Source organism: Scatophagus argus, chromosome 8, assembly GCF_020382885.2.
Source record: "Scatophagus argus isolate fScaArg1 chromosome 8, fScaArg1.pri, whole genome shotgun sequence".
Classification (NCBI taxonomy): Eukaryota; Metazoa; Chordata; class Actinopteri; family Scatophagidae; genus Scatophagus; species Scatophagus argus.
In genome coordinates this window covers 6,398,071-6,420,847 of record NC_058500.1, presented here as the reverse complement: position 1 = coordinate 6,420,847, position 22,777 = coordinate 6,398,071, and the positions used below count along the sequence as shown (strand labels likewise).

Here is a 22,777-nt window from a genome sequence, read left to right as displayed (position 1 = left end):
TGATTAAGCTTAGCATGATTTTCATCGAGAGCCAAAGCCTCGCCCTGTGCAACAGCAGGTTGTATCTTCAGTGGTACTTTCATGACCCCCAAAGGTATTGTCTTCCCAGATAAAAGATAAAATATTTGTTCACAGTCATGGCCTGTGCAGTGAAATTAATCCACATTCTAGCAAAGAAAAAGAAAAATACAGTGGAGTGACACGGTTAGTGAAACTATGGCATCCAAACATTGGTTTCGCCACAGGAAACTGTTTTATCTCTCTGGGCAGAAAGCAGACATCTGTGAGATCACACACAAAAAAAATGCAATTGAAGATGCAGCCTGCTTCTGGATAACGGGTAAAAAATGTTATGTGACAGAATCACAGAGTGACGTACAGAGTGCTGATGTAAAAAATGGGACGAGATGAGGGGGGGGGGGGGGGGGGGGGGGGCTTTAAGGGCCTCATGGGAGCTGTCATTGTTGAATCCTACCAAAAATAATCAGTTTTATTTTAGTGAAAATGACAACTTGCTCAAATTTCACCAGCAGGTACAATGATAGATACCCAACAGCATCACATCTTATCAGAGAAACCAATAAAAGAAAACTCTTCATGCATAAATAATCCATCTAAGAGGCTAGTGAAACAGAGGCTTGCTATTTCTGTTTGGGACATTATTGATTTTGGCAGATCATGGTGCGAACTGATGACACGCTGAGACAAAATTCTTTTAAAGTTTAAAAGCAGACAACATAAGAGGAAAATTATATATATATATACACATCAAGCATTTCTATTTTTAGCTTATGAATGGGAGAACTGGTGCATTTGAATGAACAGAACAACAGTGTTTTAAAGCCAAGCAGAATGCAACTTGAAAGTGGGAAGTAATAAAACAAGTGGAAGGTTCTGTGAAAAACTTTCATTTTTCCAGAAGATGGATGACACCCGGCGCAGCGCCAGCAGTCACCCAGAGGGGCAGAGGCTGTGAAAGCAACGGCCAGCATCCCGCTGTGAAACTGCATCAAAGTGTTGTAAATACAGGAGCGAGTCCTGTTGCCCATTCATCTATGAGAGTAATCATTCTGAGACTCATATACCTGTGTGTACAGAGAGCAACTCCAGTTAATAACCTGGGGTTAAACATGGGAGTGAGTAAGAAAAATACACGTGGAGTTAACCACCATACAGAGAGCTGGCTGGCTTGTGTTAGGTATTTGCATTTCTGTATTTTGAAAGATGGTTTGTTACTTTTGGAAAAGAACCCGTGTTCATTAGTGAGCTTTAAAGATGCTGGTTGATGGGTTTTTATTTACCTCTGGAAAGAGTCCAGTTAGCTATTCCCCCCTTTTTCAGGTCTTTATGCTAAGCTAAGCTAAGCTAAGCTAACAGTTGCCTAGCTCCAATTTTATGTTTTCTATGTTTGTAAAACGGTGGTTTGGCTGCATCAAGATGTAATCAGATTTTGGATTTCTGTGACTGAGTGCTGATAACTGACATCTGTGTGGACAGCAGCAAAAACGCACTCACGTCTGTTACAGGAACACTGACTTTAATGAAATATCAGCACATATCAATAGATGGCTTCATATGTACAATATAGTCATTTGAATGGTTTGACACAAATAAGGCATTTCAAGTATCAAAACAACCTACTGGTATTACATTTTTGGTGAATCAATCAGTTTCAGGGTAGCTCACATGTTACCAAATTTTGACCGGTAAAGCCATTTAAGAGGTGATCAGAGGCATACGAGTACCTTACGCACAAATGTTAAATGTACAGCATCAAGACAGACAAACCAGATTTGTAAATTGTCTCACTCACAATGCATCTTTTCTTTTCTTTTTTTTTTTTTTTTTAAATCCTAACATCACATCCTCAAACTTTGCCTGCGCTGGGCTTTGTGAGTAACAAGAGGGGAGATTAAGACTGCATTCAGGAACTCGAATGATCGTTTTTCACCACCACCGTAAATAAAGTTCATGTACACAAACAAGGACGAACAGTTTATGTACAGTATTTTTCCTCTTACAATATTAAAAAAAAGAAAAGAAAACCTGAGGGCTGTCAACTACTGTACTTGCTTATCCTGTGTCCTTTGACGTATTCCTCTCCCGTCTTGTGCTTCATGGCGAACATCTGTCTTACTGATGTCTGAGGAGGGATGTCAGATGCTTTGCAGATATTAATCCAAATGCGCAGACATTCACGTCCCATCTCAGTTATAAGGAATTGATGAAAATGTATTCATTACAAGGTTATGATGAAGTTTCCTGCAGGCAGCTTGGAGCATCAGTGTTTTCACTAGCCTTGAGCAGGATGTGCTTTATGTATTCTACATCTTTTTACTCTTTAATCTGAGAAGTGTTCACATTTCTTAAAGCAACAATAGGTTCATTGTCTTTGTGATAATTGGTCCTGTGATGGTGCTGAAATGAGAAGGAAAGGCATATTTAGGATGATGTAAATATCACAAGAAATAATGTAAATTGTGCATTTTGCCCTTTACAAAGCTTGGCAATTAAATCACTTTAGAGAAATTAATTAGCATACCGGTGTCCCAGTATAAATGAAGAGGCTGACCTGCAGATTAACCTATGCACCAGAGGCGTTCCCTCACATCCTTTCCGCAGAGTGTTAATATGTCGATGTTGTGTATGGCTGAGTGTTCTGACAAGGAAAAGATGGAGGAAATTGAGAGGATAGACCACATTGTTAAGAAGTCAATTTGCAGTGAAATTCAATCACAATAACTATGCTGTTTTGTTAGTGCCACAGAGAGTTTCACAGCACTGTGCATTTCGCTCCCACTGTTGTGCCATAATGTCTTGTTTCCCGCGGTCAAGAGAGGTTATCTTACCCTTGTGGTTTTGATCTTGTTGCCGGCATAGCACATCCAGCCTGAGTTGTCAGGGAGTGTCTTGCATTCCTCCCCCTCCAGGCAAGGCTCCATCTCACACCACCACTTCCCAATTACTATGGATGCTAAGGGCAACAAAGACAAGAGAAACCGTGATGCAGGTACCTTCCTCCCAAACAGAGTGCAAAACCAGAAAGCACTTCTCACAGCTTACAGATGACCATTAGGAGGGGATGTCTAATCCTAATTATCAACTCAGTCATGTCAAAGGTGGCAGTAAGTAACTTGGCTGTACAGTATGTGTCACATGCACATGCTACAGAAAACGTGTGCAAAACTGCTTCTTATTACAATGTAATTTCTCTATTAGATGCAGATAGAGATAAATGCAGAGGGTGGAACTGAGGCTTTTCATTGAGTGAGTGGATCGGTAGGTGTGACTGGGACTTGACTTTAATGCATGCCACATTTCTGCCATCAAGAGAGAAAATTGCCTTAAATACAGGGTAAGTAGACAGTAAATGGTTCATAATGTGTGACAGAGGAAAAAAATCTGTCAGAGCTGACATGGAGAGACCTCAAATTCCCTCAGCCTGCTCAGAGATTGTAGTAATATTTGCAAAAGGATTTAAGATAAAAGCTGCAGGTGAGAGGTTTTCCTAAAGCCAATATGTGTTTTAGTTGTGTCAGACCCGAGCACCAAATCCATTTTTTACAAGGTACTGAACCTGTGTAGCAGAGTGACGTCAAAGCATCATGAAATATCTGCAAGGCACCTATGTAATCATCAGCCATTTTCTTCTGCAGCTCTTTGCTTTATGTTAGCCTTTTTTTTTTTTTTTAATTTTTTACTCTTCCCTGAGGTGTGCTACATTCAGTGGTTGCATTTGACTGTCTGCTGTTGGAGTAAAGCTTACCCCTGCAGATACCTTCTGCTGTCTGTCAGCAACAGAATTTGGATTTGACATTATCTCATGATGTTCGTCTTATCTGGGACAAGGCATTACATGGGTGATTTAAGCTTTTATTTAAACAAATCTCTGCATTTTTACAAATCGTAGCAGTTTTGTCAGGGTTTTTTTTTTTAGTGTAATACATATTATAGTTGAATTAAATGCAAAAATGTAAAAATGGGAATTCTTTTGCTGCTATGCAAGCACATTCAAAACATGTTTTTTCTTCCCTTATCCAACTTCGGAACCTCATTGTCGTAAAACCTGATTTTATTTGTTCTTTATATGCTAAAATACTCACCGTCCACACATGAAGGTCTGTTCCTGGTGGTTCCAGCCACCTTCCCTGGCAGACAGGAGCACTTGACAGTCTGCGACCGCTCCTCAATACGGTTCTTATTGCAGCATCTGTGAGCAGCAATTACTTCACATGTGCCCCCCTCTGATAAGGAAGAAGAAGAAGAAGAAAAACTACATGAAGCCAGCATCTCAGCGGTGATAAAACTGAGCCACATTTTGCTTTCTGAGAACATCTGAACTCTTCACTTTGCAGATATTTACAGCTACATAGACAGTGGTAGAAAGTAATTATGTACATTTATTCAAATGCCATTTTGAGGTAATTGTACTTTTCTGTGTTATGATACATTATAGTTCCACTTCTTGACACTTTATAAAGAAATGTTGTAATCTACTTTTACTTTGCTCCACTGAATAAGCAGTGTAACAATTATACAATTAATAGATATGTTGATTCTTAGATAATAAACTGTATTTTCTGGCACCCATTTCTCAGATTCAGGGAGTTTCTGCTTTGCTTGTCTCTAGTTCATCGTAGGCTGAATATCTTTGAGTTTTGGGCTGTTGGTCAAGTGAAACAAGGCAGACGTCATCTTGTTTTCTGAGAAACTTAATGGGCTTCAGTGTCTTCCTTGTGTGGTTGTCTGGTCTCAATTTAATTCAGTTTATTTATATAGTGCCAGATCACAACAAAAGTTATGTTAGTCCAGGTCTATATTCTTTAATATACACTTAGACATTGATGCATAAGTACAATCTAATGATTGTCGTTTGTAATGATGTGGACACTATATGGACAAAAGTACATCTGACCATTACACCAGCAGGGACTTTAATGACATTGCAGTATAAATACACAGACAGCTTTGCAGCTTTAACAGCTTCCATTCTTCAGGAAAGGCTTTCCATGAGATTTTGGAGTGTTTCTGTGGGGATTTTAGCCCGTTCATGCCGTAATTTATGAGGTCAGGCACTGATGTTGGACCAAAAGCCCTGGCACACAGTTTCCATTCAAGTTCATCCCAAAGGTGTTGGATGAGGTTGAGGTCAGGACTCTGTGTGGGCCAGTCAAGTTCTTCCACACCAGACTCATCCAAACTGGGTCACAGTCATCCTGGATTAGAAAAGGGCCTTCCCCAAACTGTTGCCACAAAGGTGGAAGCATAGCATTGTCCAAAATGTCTTGGTATGCTGAAGCATTAAGATTTCCCTTCACTGGAAGTAAAGGGGCTGAGCCCAACCTCTAAAAAACAGTCCCATAAAGAGCTGTGTCTGGATACATTTGTCTACATAGTGTAATACTGTACAACCAGAACACATAACTGATACTACTTGTGTATTTTTACTTTACTTAATGAAGAAGGTAAAGGACTTTTCCTTGTGACAGAATATTTTTTCCATTGTAATGGTGCTTAAGTAACAGATCAGAATACTTCCTCCACCACAGTCATACATACATATATAATTTAGAATACTTGAAAATGTACTTTAAAGACACCTTAATGGAATGTATCTCATGCTTAATCCGCAGTATTCACAATCTTTTTTTTTATATTCACAGGTTTATTTCACAGAATAAAATAAGTGTAAATCATCACACAAGTTTGCTGTAAACAACACTAATTGTACTTTACACGCTTTGAGCGAGTGAGGCCCCTGCAGCTTGTGAAATGTAAAATGATGAAGAGATGTGTGAGAGCAGGGAGGAAGAAAAAATAAAAGACATTTATTCACAGGAAAAGAGGCCTGCTTCAGGGTTATCATGAATATGAACACTGGCTTCGTCATGCAATTATCACCAAACTACTGACTGTGCCCTGAAGGACGAGAGGACTGGACCGAGCAGACTCGACCCACCTCAACCACTGGCCTCTCCCTCCCACTGGGCTCAGACTCTCCACATATGAGAGCTGTGCAGCAAAGGACCATCTGACAATTACACCAGTCAGCATGACACAAGATCAAGGAGGTTGTAGAGAGTGGGGTGGGGTGGTGTTGGGGGGGTGGGGGGTGGTGGGGGGGCTGGGTATTTTGCCAGCAAAGTGATTTGAAGTAATGTTTGACAATGAGCTGTGGGTTTGTGAAATGTGTCATGCCTGGATTTGCATATATTGCTTAGCTACATTTGAATATTTTGGTTTGTGAGGCCCTCCTGATGCACAGCAGCTTCTTAGAGGAGCCGTGGATGCTATTTTAAGTTAGTTAGAGCAGCAAACAGCATAGACTCTTTGTGGTCCAGATGATCATAATTCAATCAGTATTAAAGCCAAGTGGTGACACTTACTTAGACTGCATATCAGAGTTTCCTAATTAGTCTTAATGAGCAGCACATGCACAGGCAAACACAAGAACATGTAATTGTAAGCTGATGAAAAGACATTTTTATTATCCAATAACTATAATAGTTCTCTCTTTTTTTAAGTCATTCTATGAAGCACCAACAGTTGGTATATAAACAGATGGCTTTAGCTTGAGAACATAATATAATATAGTTTACATATTGTAGTTACATACACAGTGATGCATAAACTGAAACAATTGTTTAAAGTAAGGACATTTATTCATTAGATTAATCTGCAGTTTATTTTCTTGATTAATCTTCTTAAATAAAATATCAGACGCAGTAACAGTATTTAGATTGCTTGATTTATTCAACCATTTGGTTTACTATCACATACGACAAAGAAAAGCTGTGACTAAAACAATAAATCTTGATTGTCAAATCGCGGCCGAATGATTTTCTGTCAGTCGATCAATTGCTTAATCATTGCAGCTCTAAAATTCTTTAAAAATGTATAAGTTATTCATTATCGCTTGTTTGTTTTGTTTATTTGGTGAAGTGTTCTCATTTAGCTTTGAATCCCAAGTCTGAGACAACTGGAGTTACAAGTACGAGGACACAACAGACGTTGTGGACATCGCTGTGTTACGCAGGATATTTGCTTAACCCACAATTTTACACCAGCCAATGAAGCCGTGGAGTGTCTTCCATTAAGAAAAAGGACAGAGATAGAGGGCGAGAGAGAGAGGGAGAGTGTGTGTGAGTGTGTGTGTGTGTGTGTGTGAACGTCTGGATATATTTGAGCCATCATGTGAGCTCCTGAGGGGCTTAGCCAGCACAGCCCCACTTGACCCATCGGATAGAAGTAGATCAGTGGCCTCGTCTCACATTTGATTCTCTCATTTCTATCACATCACTTTATAGAAAAAAATAAGATCATCATCTTCTCTTGTGTGCCTCAAACCTCAGGAGAAGTCTGAATTAGATTGTGATTAAGTTGACTGCACTTCATTCAGGGTTGTGTGTTTCTCCTGAGTGGTGCATATGTATGCGCCGCCTATTCGTAAAATCTGCTCATGCTGGTGTAAACGACAAGTATTAATTAAATATAACCAATGTCAAGTTGTTGATTGAATAAGTGAGTTTTAAGAAACTAAATTAATAGCCAAATTTCAACACAGGGGGCGGAAATAATTGAGAACGCTTGACTTTTTTTTTTTCTTGCCAAGTGTGGTGAGTTTCTTGGGGTTATCATGACTTCTGGCTCTGTATTTCAGAAAACATCAACAGCCTTTGGTTTTAACTGAAAAATATCCTGATCTTGTAGCCGGTCTGGGAGAACGCTGCCTGCTGTCTGATGCACTCAACAAAAGGGCATGTCTGCACAACGTTAATCGTGATGTACCAGTGGAAGCAGTGGGGCATCATTTGAAAACAACAGCCCACAGGGGTTTGTTCTTCTTAATGCATCTTCTTAATTGCATAAGACAGCCCCAGATTTCCTCTTTGATCTATTAAAAACACACTACTCAACAGAATTAACTTGCATTGCTTGTTGCTAGCAAACAGAGCACAGAATTGGGATACTCTATATTTGGAAGTCTTCACCTCAGAAGAATACATTAAAATCAAATAAAAATGCAAATCAGCGTGGTATTTCCAGCTGGCAGGTGTACTGGGTACCTTTAAACAAAAGCTGATGAGTGCTCTTCAAGTTCGCCCATGGTTTCTGCCTGTGAGTACAACACACACCCCATCTTTGCACGATAAATATTTCAGAGCGAGATAGAGAATAACATGGCTGGAGATGAACGCTCTCATCAGGTGAAGGCTGGAGCCATGCAAGGGTATAATTGTTTTCTGTACTTCCATTTCCCCCCATCATCGGCGACTACGAACAAAGTCATTCTTGCAAACGACAAATGGCTTCAGTGTTTGTTCGCGTGTGTCTTTTTGTGTGCACTTGTGTTGGCTCTCCAGCACCATATTGATTGACAGGGAACAAGGGTCAGGTCAGAGGTCACACAGAAGCAGAGGGTTTCAACTGGAACTGCCCTGTTTTCGCTGCCATGCTCTGTGCTCCTGCCTCTTCATTACTCTGAGCTGGGAAACACAGGCTGTCAGGAAACGAGGTGACCACCTCCATCCTGCACCCATCAGGGCACAGCTCATTTTTAGGTGTGAAAGAGCTGAAAAAGTCATAAATTTGTGTCATATGAGGTGGAGGTTCTGGAATGATTTCCTCCAGGTGTTGTTTGGTTTTTTATGTCAATTTATCTCCTGTGCTTTTGTTGGTCTGCAGGAGGGGAAAAAAAATCCTCCCTGAGAACAATGAACATTTGATTTCTATATTGTAGCAGTCCAAGATACAAATTTTTTGTTGACAATCTCGTCTGCTTTTGTCCTCAGCCTTGAGTCTTCCTCTTGACATTTGAAAGCTATTTCAACAGCATTTTAATTGAAAAGTGCTTTGCAGCAAAATGACAGAATTGTTGTTTTAATTTGTTTTCTGTATTATTTACATTTAAACAGTGGTGGGCAGAAACTTGCACAGATTAAAACAAAAAATAATAATTAGTTTCAGACGTTATTTAAAATCACACTTCTTTTGTTGTATTTCCGGTGCAGCAACATGTGCTTTTTCAAGACAAATTCAGTTTGGAGGTTGGAATTAACAAGTTAACGTACTGACATCATCTAACAAATTTATTCCCTTATTTTATAAAAAGAAAAACTAAAGTTGTTATGACCCAAACATGGTCAGAATTGCTTTTTCAAGATGATGAGCTTCCCAACAGTATATGAGAAAGGTATATTAAAAAAAAACAAATAAAATAAAAGAAAAAGTAGCTCCAGCTACACAAGTTGCAACAGTAAAATGCTACTTACACATTAATACAGTAATAATAATCCAAAAGTAAAATCTCTACATAACACGATGAAACGGGCATTTGCACAGTTCAAGTCCACAGTAAATGGGAAACTTCCACCTCCTAATGAAAATAATGTGATAATGTGATCTTCTAGACCTCTGGCTACTAAATGGACCTTGTGGTTAGACTAATTTCATAACCACATTGTTCCTGTATATATTTTACTTGTAGAAACACAGTAATTTGAATTGTAAATGCAGTGTTGGAAGATGCACTTAGCAAGCCCAAGTAGAAGTAGAAATACCACAAATAAAGCTTGTGGGGAGGTTGTTGTCTAAGCTGCTGTCTTCAAGGTCGAGAATGAATAACATACCTTCATGCCAGGCGTTATATACTGTTCAGGCTTGTCTTAATGGTTTTTCTCATCATCTGAAACAAGCTGTCCGACTTTTCTGTCTTACTGTACCACTTTTGTCCATGATAAAAAAAAATATATAATCAGTGAGTAAGAGAAATTCAAATAAGCCAGAGTGTTTTGTTCACTATACTAGAAGCACAATGGGTTCAGTCAGACCTTCTTTGGTGCTGACAGTAAGAGCTAAAATGAAGAGTGACAATAGGTCTAGCTGTGCGAGACTCTGTCTGGACTCACCTTGACCCCATTTTTTCAGTCTGACTTGTCTTCTATTTTATTCTCCTTAATTCTGTCATATTCCCATTTTTCTTCACTGTCTGCAAATCAAGCTGTAACAGTGTATTGACGGCTACAGTAAAATAAATGTAACAGTGAGAGTGAAAAGGCGGTTTTTGAATCCTGACAAACCCTCTGGCACTCCAGGCAGCTTCTCACAGAGGGATCTGCTTTGTTCAAGTTTGTCACATGGAAATTTGTCAGAGCACTTAACTGTAATGCTATTATCTACACAAATGACAACACCTGGCATGAGCAGTGTCTCAGCTGCTGGATGGAGAGCAGCAGTGAGTCACACTGGAAGCCAACATCGCTGCCTCAGAATCCGATGAGTTATCGACAGCGAGCCTTGATGAAAGCGAATGCTGTCAAATCGTGCATGACGTGAACGCGTAGCGCCGATTCTGAATTTCTGTGGATCTGCGGTTCTGTCTGCCTAATGAATGTGAGCAGAGTTCGTGTGGGACCAGTAAATGGTTCTTCAAACGTGATGAAACAGCCATTGTGCAGAAGAAAATGGTCAGTCTATCTCAATAGAAATGTCACTATGTAATAAGTATGCAATGACTGGCTGTCTACTGTAATGAGCCCAGGCTGTGTGGTTATCTCTGGAGACGCTGATAGGAAGAATACGATCTTCTGAACGGCAACACTCCTTGGCCATCCGTTCTAGGCACTCACACAATGTGCACATGAAAAAACAAATACTATATATGTAATTCACAGAGGAATTCTGAACATAGTATATCATTTTGGTAACACCTAATAATCCAATTGAAAGGACAGCAGCAAGATTAGTCAGTGTTACACTCCATATACAAACCAACTAGAAAGCCTAAGGGACTCAATTTAACAGGTAACCTGTCTCTCTCCCGGGGCTGTGGATTCCACTGATTGGCAGCCAGCGGTGCTATGTGCACCCAGCGTGCACGCCACACTCACATACGTATTTATTAGCCTTGTGAGGATATACCTCAATAATGTTAGAACAAAATAATAGTCCATAACCACATGCAAGTTCCTGCAAACTCAAAGTCTGTATTGCCTATGGTTAATTATTTTCTGGCCTAAAAGTCATTTATAAGAGACAGCAGGCCCTGATCTTCAAACCACAGCAGTCCATATTTTAGAGCAGCATGCCTGTCACCTTTTAATAGGAAATGCATCCAAGGTGACCCATAATAGGCACCACTTTCTCTGTTCATACTCTCTGCAGACATCCGAGCCAGCAGGTTGCAGCAGTTTCCGTTGCTGACAGCAAATGGGAGCGACAGATTAGAGAATGTCAAATTAATGCAGATGGAAGACAGTGAGAGGCACAAAACATGTGACTGCATGGTGTCAAACTGAGTGACTATTTTGTTTTCCTGCCTTCTGTGAAAACATCTGAAGTCTGGTTGTGATGTTATTCTCGACATAAATGCTGAGGTGATGAGTGAGTGATATATTGCTCGATAAACCGCAAGACAAATTTGTTTCCAGCATGAACAAAATGCAGACTTGTGCGTTGGTGTAAACACGGCAAGTTACAATGTTTTGAGAATTAACAGTGTTCAAGAAAAGCTTCAGATACTAAAGATATATATATATATATTTTAAACCAAGTCACTTTTAATGGACAAGTTTACACTTGTGGGTGCATGTGCTCAGTGAAGGGGGGAATCAAAACAATTTGCAAGCAAAGAAAACTACCAATTTTTACTCTAGAAAAAAGTACTGACCATGACAAGAAAGGCATAGAAATTTATGAAATATGGCTGGCGGTTCTGACAGCATGTCACACAAGGAGGCCTAAAGATTGGTCTTGTGCAGTGGGCCAAGAATGGGCGATACTTCATTGAAATGCAAAATGACTTCACACAGAGCAGAGCTGGTGTTGTTTTAAGATGCATGAAAACTGCATGGAACAGAGGAAGCAGCAAGTAGTAGGGAACGGGTTTCTCATTTGCATGTGAGCCTCAAAGCCTGGCGCCTCTGTTGTCACACTCAGCACAGGCCCCGGACACTGCAAGACTGGGCCTGATCAAGGGCATTAAAAGCTGCTGTGACGCTCAGTGAGAAGGACCCGCATATGAAAAATGCCCATGGTTAGCTGGTGTTTATGGTGGAGATGTGTGGTTTGCTGAGCATGACAGTGACATACTGTACAACAGCAGTCACACAGCAGCTTTTATATCCATTAAACACGTACAAACAAAGGCACTCCATCTACATTATCTGCTATGCTCTAGCACACATCGACTTCTGAGCTTTTTAAAAACGGGCAAACAAAAACATTACAATGTAAAAATATGTCTTCTGTCAGTGAGATGTCATTCTTTTTAAAATGTCAAGTACTCTCTGTCTGTCAATCTGGACCCTTTTCTCCCAACTGGCAAATGTCCAGAACTGGTATTTTATATTTTTAGATGGCCTGTTCTGATGAAAGACTTATATTCAGGGAGAAGAAAAGGAAACCAAGATAAAGTCAAGCCAGAGAGCCTTTAGAGAACAGCTGCTCATCTCTGATATGACTGCTGGCTCCCTCACGGCCTGATGATCTATGCACTGTGCGGGCAAAACATGTAAACTGTGTAATAATGCATAATACAAAGGCTAAAAGACCTTTCAAGCTGGATGACATGTACTGTGAAGGTTGTGGGAGGGGTGATGATTATGCAACACCTGCAAGCTGAACTTGGTGAGGATAGCTCTGTTCAGAAGATTGTGTCACACGACTGACATTTTAATCACATCTCATTTCAGTCGAGGAAGGATACACAACATGTGCTGCTATATGGAAATATTTGGAGCACTTATAAAACGTTTTAAATTAGATTATCAAAGATAACTATAAAAAGTGCTTTTAGTCTAACGTTTCCTTTCATTAAGTGAGGCAGGACATCAAATGTTTTGGTCAATCATTCCACCGTGTTGTTGATATTTGACAAAATGTATTTTCCCGCTTTTGTCCCCCCCTTTTCACACATACATACTCCAGTCTCTCCAGAAAACGTAATTGGGTTTGTAGTGTAAATATGCCAGAAGACTTATGGCACACCAAGGAGATATTAGAACAGAGGGGAGAGAGAGAAAGAAATCTGGAATCGAGCCTGATAAGCCCAATATTAATTACTTTGCTTATTTCTCATACTACCCTCCCCCTTGGAACCAATTAGTAAGTTGAGATGCTTCTTTTCAGTTTAATGAGGTCTAAGTAATGATAATGAATTTCATATTCCTGCCAAGCATTTAAAACAGGCTGGTGTAACCACAAAGGCGATGCCATATGAAATGATCTCCCTTGCATGATTCCCATTTCTTTCATTGAGAAAATCAAAAATGAGGAAATGAGGTCCTATTTTCACCACTACAAATGCAGAGGGTGATTGAATGAAAGTAGTTTTTCTTCACACTGGTGGTATTCGGGCATGGCAGGGTGTTCGTCACATGAAATCACTGAGACTCTATGCAGACCCAGTTCTCACTACATTTAAATAAACAACGTGTCTCACAAACTAGGTCACCAAATCTTCAAAATCACATCTAAATTCTACCACGAATGGCCAACAGTGAAGTGACAAAAACCCAGTTCTTCGTCTAAAGAGCAGGAAGAGCCTGAGGGCTGCCACGCCTTGACAAAAAAAGCCAGAGACGGATAAAAGCACCATATGACAAACTTCTTACGTCTCTAGACTACATGTAGCATCGGTTAGCAGGAAAATTAAGCAGCAGGGTAGCCTTTTACCTTGATAGGGAGCATATGAGTCCTCGCTTCACATAAGGCAAGAAGGTCTGAATGCTCCAAAATCATATTCAGAAACAGCAGGGGACACAAACCTATCATTAGTTTAACAGTACTTTTGGTTTTATGGGCATAAAATTGAATTAGAGAGGAAACAGTGCTCGTACATGGGCTTGTGCAGCCGTTACCATCAGCAATTACCGTGAAGTGTGGTCATAGTGGGATCCTTTCCATTGTGAGGGTTTGTTGTGATTCTCTGGCATGCATGGGAACAAAAGATAAAAGGTTGGACTGGTTATTTTTTCTATGTCATTAATCAAGAGAAATTTGAAGTGCTGCCATTTTGTCAGGCACAACAGTGTAGACCGTAGTTATCCTGTACCTGTGGGTTTTAAGGTGTGACTTCAAATGGGGCATACAGGTTAAATATGTGCTGTCCAATTATGGTGCTGCCTAGTGTTTTAGATTAGCAGTGTTCACTTTCCTATCATTGTCCAATACAGGGACAGGATCAGAGGGGTGGCCAGGGGTGGCGAGAATTATTAGCATCATGGATGTATTACTGAGTGGGACTTCCAGGTACACACTCAGGCCCACCTGGAGCAGAACTTCTTAATGAACTGACATTTTGTAAGAGAAGCAAAACAACCAACAGTTGAAAAATGAAATACAAAAAGTACTAAAATGACTACAAAGAGACAAAATGGAATAGCATGGGTGTGGGGGACTTTAGCTTGTCTGTGTTTTGGGCAAATTTTCTCATAATTCATCTATGGCTGTGGGCTATTTGGAATTACAACGGCTTATTTATTGACATATTTATAGCTAATTTATTACAATAACTAAGCAATGTAGCTATTCATAATATGCAGTTTTTTATTGCCAGGAATCAAGGCTTAAAATGCCCTAATACATTTTGATTTTAAAACCGTGACCCAGTTTGCCCCCAGTTTTCAAACCTGCTAATGCAGATGCATAATTCACAGCAATGAAAGTTTAACACTGATTACACCTAACATCATCATTACACATTAATTATTATGAAACATTAATGTAATCCATAAACTCTTTTAACAAGCCACTAATTCATTTTCAGCTACAGATAGTTTCAAATGTTCAGCCAGCTCAGAAACTTTCCACAGCATTGTTTCATATCAGCAAAAGCACTTTTTTGCTTGCTGCGTGCACACAGCAAAAAGAACAGTGCAGCTGAGCTTTGTTTTGGACTATTTCTGGATTAAAGCAAACTGAACATTTTTATCAGGACTCGGGGTTTCAGAGTCAACTATCCTTCAGCTATGTCAGCTGTCACAACAACAAATTTAGAAAACTGCTGCTAACGACAAAACAAAACAAAACATAGAACAGGGGTCTTAAAATCTCACTAATGACCCCAAGAGGTGCTCTGCTTCTTATACACAACAGAGGGGAAAGTGGTTTGAAACGATCAACTAATAATGCCTTTCTGAGGCACAATGCGTTCTGCTATTCACAGTGGTTATCAAACAGCAAATGTCTCTTAACTACAAGCCTCCTTCATGCACAGTCATGACAACTTTTTTTTGGAGAAACAATGGGCCGTAGGCTGCAGTTGATGGTGGCAGTTTCCTAACATAAACATACTCATGTGCTGTTTGGTGCAGGCCTTTTGGTTCAGTGCACAGCTTTAAAACATCAGGTTTTACGTGACACCGTGTGGAGGGGGAGGCTGCCAAGAAAAAGACCAGATATGAAGACCAGCTCCCCTGACCAGATATTTTCTTATATGTGTTAAGAGGAATGTGATTTGAGGAGCAGCAGAGGCAACGCGAGAGGAATGAACGTGATCCAGATGACCGATGGTGGTGCAAACCAACTAAAGAAGTGACAACTTAAAACTTCAGATTTGGAAAGTTGTCTTTCTTCTTCTTTTTTTTTTTTTTTTGATTTTGAAGAGGTGCAGGACCTCTGGAACACAGCAGAGAAAGCAGAAGAAGAAACAGGATGAAGAGAAAGCAAAAGAGAGGTATGTATAATGACTCCATTGTTACTGTCTAGAGATGCTAGCTATTTAAGTTTCAACAGCTAATACCCTGACTTCCTGTCCTTATCGCCGGTCATTTCACATCCCGGGGCGGCCAGGTGACCTTGTTTCGCAGCCGAGACGACTTTACTGTATCTTTAACAGGAAACTAGTAAATGGGGAAAACATTTTATGTTGTGCAATACTTAGATACTTAGAGCTGCTTTTGTTTTTGTGCCCATCATAATATTGTTTTGAGGTTATTTAAGTAATATGATTTCTTATTCTTATTTAATTTCTTGTCTTACATTTGTATTGGGCAGTTTTTCATTATTTGCGAGCCCACTGAAGTGCAGGACCTTGAACAGATCACAAATCCTGCTCTCAAAATCCTATTTCCATGTACGCTTTCAGCAACAAATGTGAAAACAGCCTTATACTGTGAAGCTCTGCATGTGCATCATTCTACACAGTGAAGCTCAAGGATTTAACAGTAGGAACAAGACAAAAAACACATTTTTGACTTTAAGGGGGACTTTAAGTAACGCTGTGATATACGAAATACGATTTCATTCAGACATTCATGTTTCCCTCATAAAGAATTGTGACAACTGTGATAGTCCCTTTTATGTTTCCCCTGAGGACCAATTCGAAATCTGACTTGAATACTTTGGCTTATGTCCAACGTCCTGCAAAATTACTCACCTATTGTCAGCCGGCAGTGGCTCGAGTCCTCACACAGCCCTCCAGACCGAGCGGGAATATAAGTGAATGGATGGAATGGTCAAAATATGCAGGTAATAACAGGTAATGCTGTGGTTTCTTGTTTGGTCTTATTTAACTTGTATTAGTCTGTTTATGTTACTTGTCACAGTGTAATGTTGACAACAGGAATGAAGCACTGTTTTGATAATGAAAATGAAGATTCGCCTGATGATGAGGATTAGCGTGGATTAGAGGTGGCTTAATAGTAACACAGCCATGTTGCACTAACCAAAAAACTGTGATTTGCGATTAATGGGCTGATAATTGTGTTAAGTATCTACCAATCATTGAGTGGTCACAAAGGCCTGTTTGTAACACAGTTGATCTGACTAAAGATACAATATAATAAGCAATGTTATATGATATGACTATGGTCTGAAAAATGTTCCGTGGCATCTTTGAATTATTGGAAAAGAGACAGAAATGTGCTTTGAGGTGAAGGTTACTGTTGTTATTGGTTTGTCCTGAAAAGTTTAAAGGTAATAATATTTTAATTTGTTGTTAAATTGTGATAAATAAGTAATTGTACTTACATTGTATGTAGATTATTAAAGAATGTTTGTCAGTAGAACCAAATTATCTTTTCACTTTTACAGTTTGATTACATCCAGTGTTTATCTTCTTGGCTGTAATAAATACATCACATCAACATGTGTAGTGATATTTTGAGAATCCTGCAACTCTGTCGAACAGTAATGTTAGCAGGGAAGTGGTTCAATGCTAAAATTAGCCGTTGTCTTGCTGTAGATAATGGGTAATGAAATATATTGTTTTACATTGAAATATTTCTTGGTGTTCGTCCACATTGTCACCATCTATTATCTTTTCAGTTTCACAGCAGACATTACACCAGCGTTTGGGCTCCCCACCCCAAGTTTGACATCAGAAGAAAACGTCCAGCATGTCTATTGAGCTGTGAACTTTGTCTGCTGTTAACACCCTTTTTATTAATGCTTGGGGATTCGAGCTAAGACAAGAAACAGCTGGTGTAGTCTTGAGACAGAAAGCTGGCTAATTAATTAAGCTGTGGGCCACAGAAATTCATTTTGCGCATAAGCGTTGTGACCACAAACCATAGCCCCTGCACAGAATTGCTGAAAGACTTCAATTAAACATGCTGTTTAAACAAATATCCACGAGCTTAGAGGAGCTCACACTTATGAATAATTCATACAGCTTGCAAGAGGAAATAAATGGGAAATATTGAAATATGTGAAACCTATGTGTAGCTGTAAGCATACAGTAATAATTAGGGCAGTGATTGTTCATAGATTTATTTACTTAAGAATATATTTTTCTTTCAGGGCTAACCAAGGAAATGACACAAATAGTTTATTCCTGGTAAAATATGATCCGACACTGGCTGAACAAGCTTTGCTTCTCAGAGCTACAAGAGCCAATAAAGCATAGGAAATCCACTTTGAAGGCTATAGAAGAAGTTTTTGGAGTTTTACAGCGCGGTCAGAGGTGCTTCCACATCATAGTGGCAACTATAACAACATCAGAACAAAGTGGGTGTGCAAAGCTCCAGATGTGGAGGGGCCTCAGGCTGAGGCTGCACGCCACTTCCCATTGGCACTGCAGCAGAGCAGCAATGACACTAGTGAGCGCATGGTTGAGAGGAAGTCTAGGGGAGGGGAGGAGGAAGATGTATGTCAAAATAATGTGCCTCCAGGATGCATTATATAAGGCTATTAAATTGTCAGTGTCTAAAACAGTGCATAGAGGATACAACCTTTGTTTGTGACAGATGAAAATCCATTTTTCATGTTTGTTTCATTGTGAGCTTTACCAGCGAGCAGTTTTTTTTGTTGGAGTGCATGGGGGGAAAAAGCCCTGATCCTCTACTCCTCACTAAAGCTCTTGAAAGGGAGACAAGAGGGATTCTAATGGTCTTTTCACTCTGGAAAAAAGTGAGACTAGAGATGTGCTCCATATATTAGAGGAAAACTGATACTTAAGTTGCTTAACATTTAAAGTACATCCATGCCAAAAAGGTACGTCTTAGACAGGGACCGAAAGGGGTGGGGGGTTACTACAGCTGCTATAGAAGAGTATCATAGTTAGTAACAGTGGGAGGTTAGAGGAAGATAATGGAATGGATATCGCACAGTGTAAAGTATTTATGACTTAAGACTGAATAAATTATAATATACAGTGGATACTTACAAGTGAGTTACTTCTGCTGCTCTGCATATCTTAAATCGTTATGCATGTTCACTCGCAGCTACACATTTTACAGCTACCACAAGCTAAGAGATGATCCGAACAGTGTTGAGAATCGATGACCTTTCAGTTACAAACAGTTTGACCCTTCAAAGCTGACTGTTGGTGGGAGTGAGTTCACAAGAGAGCAAGGCCACCTCAGGCAGTCACCATCTACTCTTTGTCGTACTCCTTGCCCACACCTCCACATGATGCACTGCATCACCAGTGGCACTATTTCTTCTGCTGGAAATGTACAGCTGCTCGAAACCTTTGTTCTCTCTGAGCATCTGTGAGCATATATTTCAGTTTTTACCAAATAATATGCAAGAGCTGAGATGATAGTCCCAAAAAAAGTGAAGTTTGTCAAGCCTGCAAAGCATATTTTCATGTTTTCAGTGGTTTTGCAAGTCAATGTTTTAGAGAAAAAAATTCCTGCAGTTTCCTCTGGACATCAGGGGTCGAGAAATGCTTGACCCCCACCTTCTCTCTCGCTCTTTGTTCAGCATCGCAGATGCACGACAAACACAATCTGTTGTGTTTTGTGCACAACTCACGCTCTTTGCACCAAATAAATACATCACCTTATGAATCATGCCAGAGAGAGCAACGCTGCCTGTACCAGGAAGGCAGAAAACAGCCTTAAGCGTATCTGAGAGAGTGGCAGGCAGCAATCTGTAAGTAGAGCTGTAGGCTGGAAAGCAGGCTGTCTTGTCCGAATCACTGAGCACACACAAGCACCTACTCAAGGGTCACCCAGCTAATGGACTTCTGGACAACATTCTTTGCAATAAGACTGCCAATATCTTGGTGCATGAGTGGAATAGCTGCTTATATGCTGTCAAAAGAAATTATTACTGAGACACACAATGGTTCTGATAAATCTGTAATCTTCCTGTCTAGTATGCTTTTTCACGCTACAGGTGTTTTCATTTAGAACCAGTAATTTATCTAGACTCTGTGTGTGTGTGTGTGTTCAAAGATATGAAGATCAGGTCACAATTTAGCTCTTCCCAAAGTCACGACAAGTGATTGACTTGGTTTTCCAAACAGCATCCTCCCATAGATCTAAATTTCTATTGGCAAGGACACAACTGATCTCCCGCCCTCTGTAATCTTGATTTCCTCTGGTAATACCAGTTACCGTGAACTTGTGGCATTTCGCTGCCTTTAATGATTGGCCCAGTGGTCTGCAGCCAATGGCCTTCTTGCCACCAATTCATGACCCGTCAACCCCAATCCTCCCACCAATCCAACAGGCACACAACACACAGCACAGAACAAATGTCCCAGTGTCAGAATCAATCCAGACAGGCATCCCATCCTCCTCTCATAAAACTGGCATCTAATTTATCCAGGAGTGAGGACTAGCCATACTATGGTAAATGGAATGACAGGGCATTTACACTTTTAGTGGCAGTGAGTCCTGGAGGACTCAGATTGTTCGATTTGCACTTGTTTTCTTCAAAAAGGTACCTGAATGGGCATTTGAAATATTAATTCCATTTCCCTTTTGTTGACATGAGACCATTTTCTAGACCATATCCTATTTGTCAGTGTCTTTTATTCCTTCCTTTAACAATTTTTCTCTTCCAATACACATGTGCAGACATGAGTAATGAAATGTAGGTGTTGGAACAGGAAGTCTTCCCACTCGCAATATTGAGAGTATTGAAAAGACCCCTTGCTGATATGCTTGAGGTGCACCAGCGCATAGAGGAAATAACAGACACCAAGGACCTGCATGCTCATGCACCTACTTCTGCCTTTGAAGTTCTGACAGCATTCAACTTCCTCTCCTCTGCCGAACCCTGAGATCATAATTATTTACCATAACCATGGCTCACATCCGCCTGATGAAAACAAAAGTTCGCAATGTTACGGTCATATTCTATTCAGTGCAATTTCACAGGGACCACAGTTGCACAGATCAAATTGAGAAGGAGCAGTGTAGCATGAATATCAACTGTAATGGCTCAAGAAGAAAAATGCGGAGGCATTCATCATCTATCTTTGTGATCTTCAGCACAGAAACTCTCACGCTATCAAGGCCAAACCTTAATGAAAAACATCCAGTGTACAATGCATTTGCTAAATAATTGTTCAAGTCAATATATCAATGAATGCAATGACTTACTGTAATAAAATCAATAAGGAAATATACACCCAGAGCAAAATACAGTGTTGTTATTTTCTTCAAGCTTGTGACAATCTAATTAAACACATCATCAACCAAACCAGCATGCTGCAGTAACAGGACTCAAGAAGCGACGGCAGAAACTGAAAAGAGGCCACTTTGCTTCTGATTTTCACGCTTTTAAGAAACTTGTCGAGCAGGAGAGAAAAGCTCCGAAAGACTAACCGATCATGTGGATGGTGGTTCGTCCGGGCCTCGTCCCATGATGCTGCTGGATGGTGTCATAGAAAGTGGCCTGACACAGCTGAATGGCAGTCACACTGACCCAGAGGCACAGGCAGAGCAGCCAGGACATGACAGGACACATCTGCTAAGGACCGACAGAGGTGGAGTCAAAAAAATACATCATGTTCTCAACCTATGACCTCAAACCCCAACAACACACACACACACACACACACACATATGTGTCCTGAGTCAAGAGTAAAGTACAAATAAATAAATTCCAGGATTTTTTACAAACACCCTAGTCTATAACTGGCCTCCTTGTTGAAGTCATTTAGTCATCAGAATTTATCATTAGCATGATTATGTAAGTATGAGTTCTTCAGTGTTTCCTCTTGCTAGTTTGCCCTGTCTTGTCCCTGAGCCACAACGCCGCAAATGTGGAGTGATCCCTGGGGAGTTTTTCCCATGCAGCCGAGATTTCCCCTGACAGGCTGACTCCCTTCAACTCCTGAGCTGTGCTCCTGCCTCAAACCCAAAATCAAACTTAAAGAAAGATAAGATTTTGAAAGCAGCTTGCTGCCGAGGCTTTTCTGTATCTGTCAGAATAATGTGACAGTGACACAGCAGTAATAGGAATCAAAAGCCTTGTAATATTTCACCATCCTGTTTAGATAAGGGGGAAAAAAAGAAAGTGAACAACAGCGAGCAATGCTTCTGGTCATACGAGTAGGGTGCCTGTGAAGGAAATCTATGAAGGAGAAAATATAAAATGTTTCAGCCCTGAAATTGTTTCACAACAGTTTAATTCACATCAGCAAGCTGCCAGCAAGCATTAGATTATTAAAGATCCTTTTAAATGCATAAATTCATATAATAGCCTACTTATAAGAAGATATATTTGGATTTAAATACTTTATGATGTGATCTTAGCATAACACAATACGTGCATAAAACTTTTATCAAATCTTAGGGAAGGAAAAATGTCTGTTGCATCAGTTAGCGCAATTAGGGTTATAAATGAAGTGCATTCTCCAGATTGTACTCAAGGTATTTAGAGTGCAGAATGTTCAATTTGTACCCAAAGGTGCAATAAAATAGTTCAGATAAATAAGCATCACAAATGAAGTCGCAATTCTCAACATAATCAATGTGAAATCATGTCATGGAATAAAAGAAAAATGCATTTTGTTTATCTCAGCTGTATGATGCAGAGAGATTTTACAATTCCCATTTGAATCCAAACTGGTTTTTACGGTAAACGTATGACTTGCCAGTTTTATGCAAAAAGCTAAATCTTTTGACATGATTTATTTTTTGCCCACAGAAGAAAAAGGAAAATCTTACCTGCGCAACCCAACCAAGAGTATATAAATATCTCAACAGAATGACATAAATCCATCCATAATGCCGCTCATGTTGATTCCATCCAATAACTCTGAATTTAGCTCGAGGAGGGAACTCTGCCTCCCTGCTCCACACTTTGATAGCAACAGTCCAGTGATTCAGAAATGACCGTCAAGCCGGTGTCAGGAAATAGATTTACAGCTCTTTCAATTCCACCTTTGAAATATCACTGCTTCCCCTTGAGGAGCTGTTCCCAGTGACACGGAATTCATTTGCCCCTTCGCATTTATAGGCACGTGCGGAGTGCTCCTTAATTAACTGTAGTGGAATCTCTTCTTTCACCGTCTGCATCCTTCCAGTGAGAGGCAGCCTGTGAGCAGCAGCTCTCGCTGAGTCCCTCCTCAGCGAGCACTAAGAAACAAATG

The 22,777-nt window shown here is 40.1% G+C and overlaps 1 protein-coding gene across 1 annotated transcript; it reads right to left on the bottom strand.

The window, feature by feature from the left end:
* Positions 1-1,821: 1,821 nt before the first annotated feature.
* LOC124063994 (chemokine-like protein TAFA-1) lies at positions 1,822-22,777 on the bottom strand. The gene is made up of 6 exons (XM_046398166.1): positions 22,353-22,777; positions 21,006-21,147; positions 4,104-4,244; positions 2,850-2,974; positions 2,573-2,659; positions 1,822-2,418 (listed from the first exon to the last, which is right to left on the bottom strand). Exons 2-5 carry the CDS (start codon positions 21,145-21,147, stop codon positions 2,627-2,629), a joined length of 441 nt encoding a protein of 146 aa, XP_046254122.1. The 5' UTR covers positions 22,353-22,777; the 3' UTR covers positions 1,822-2,418; positions 2,573-2,626.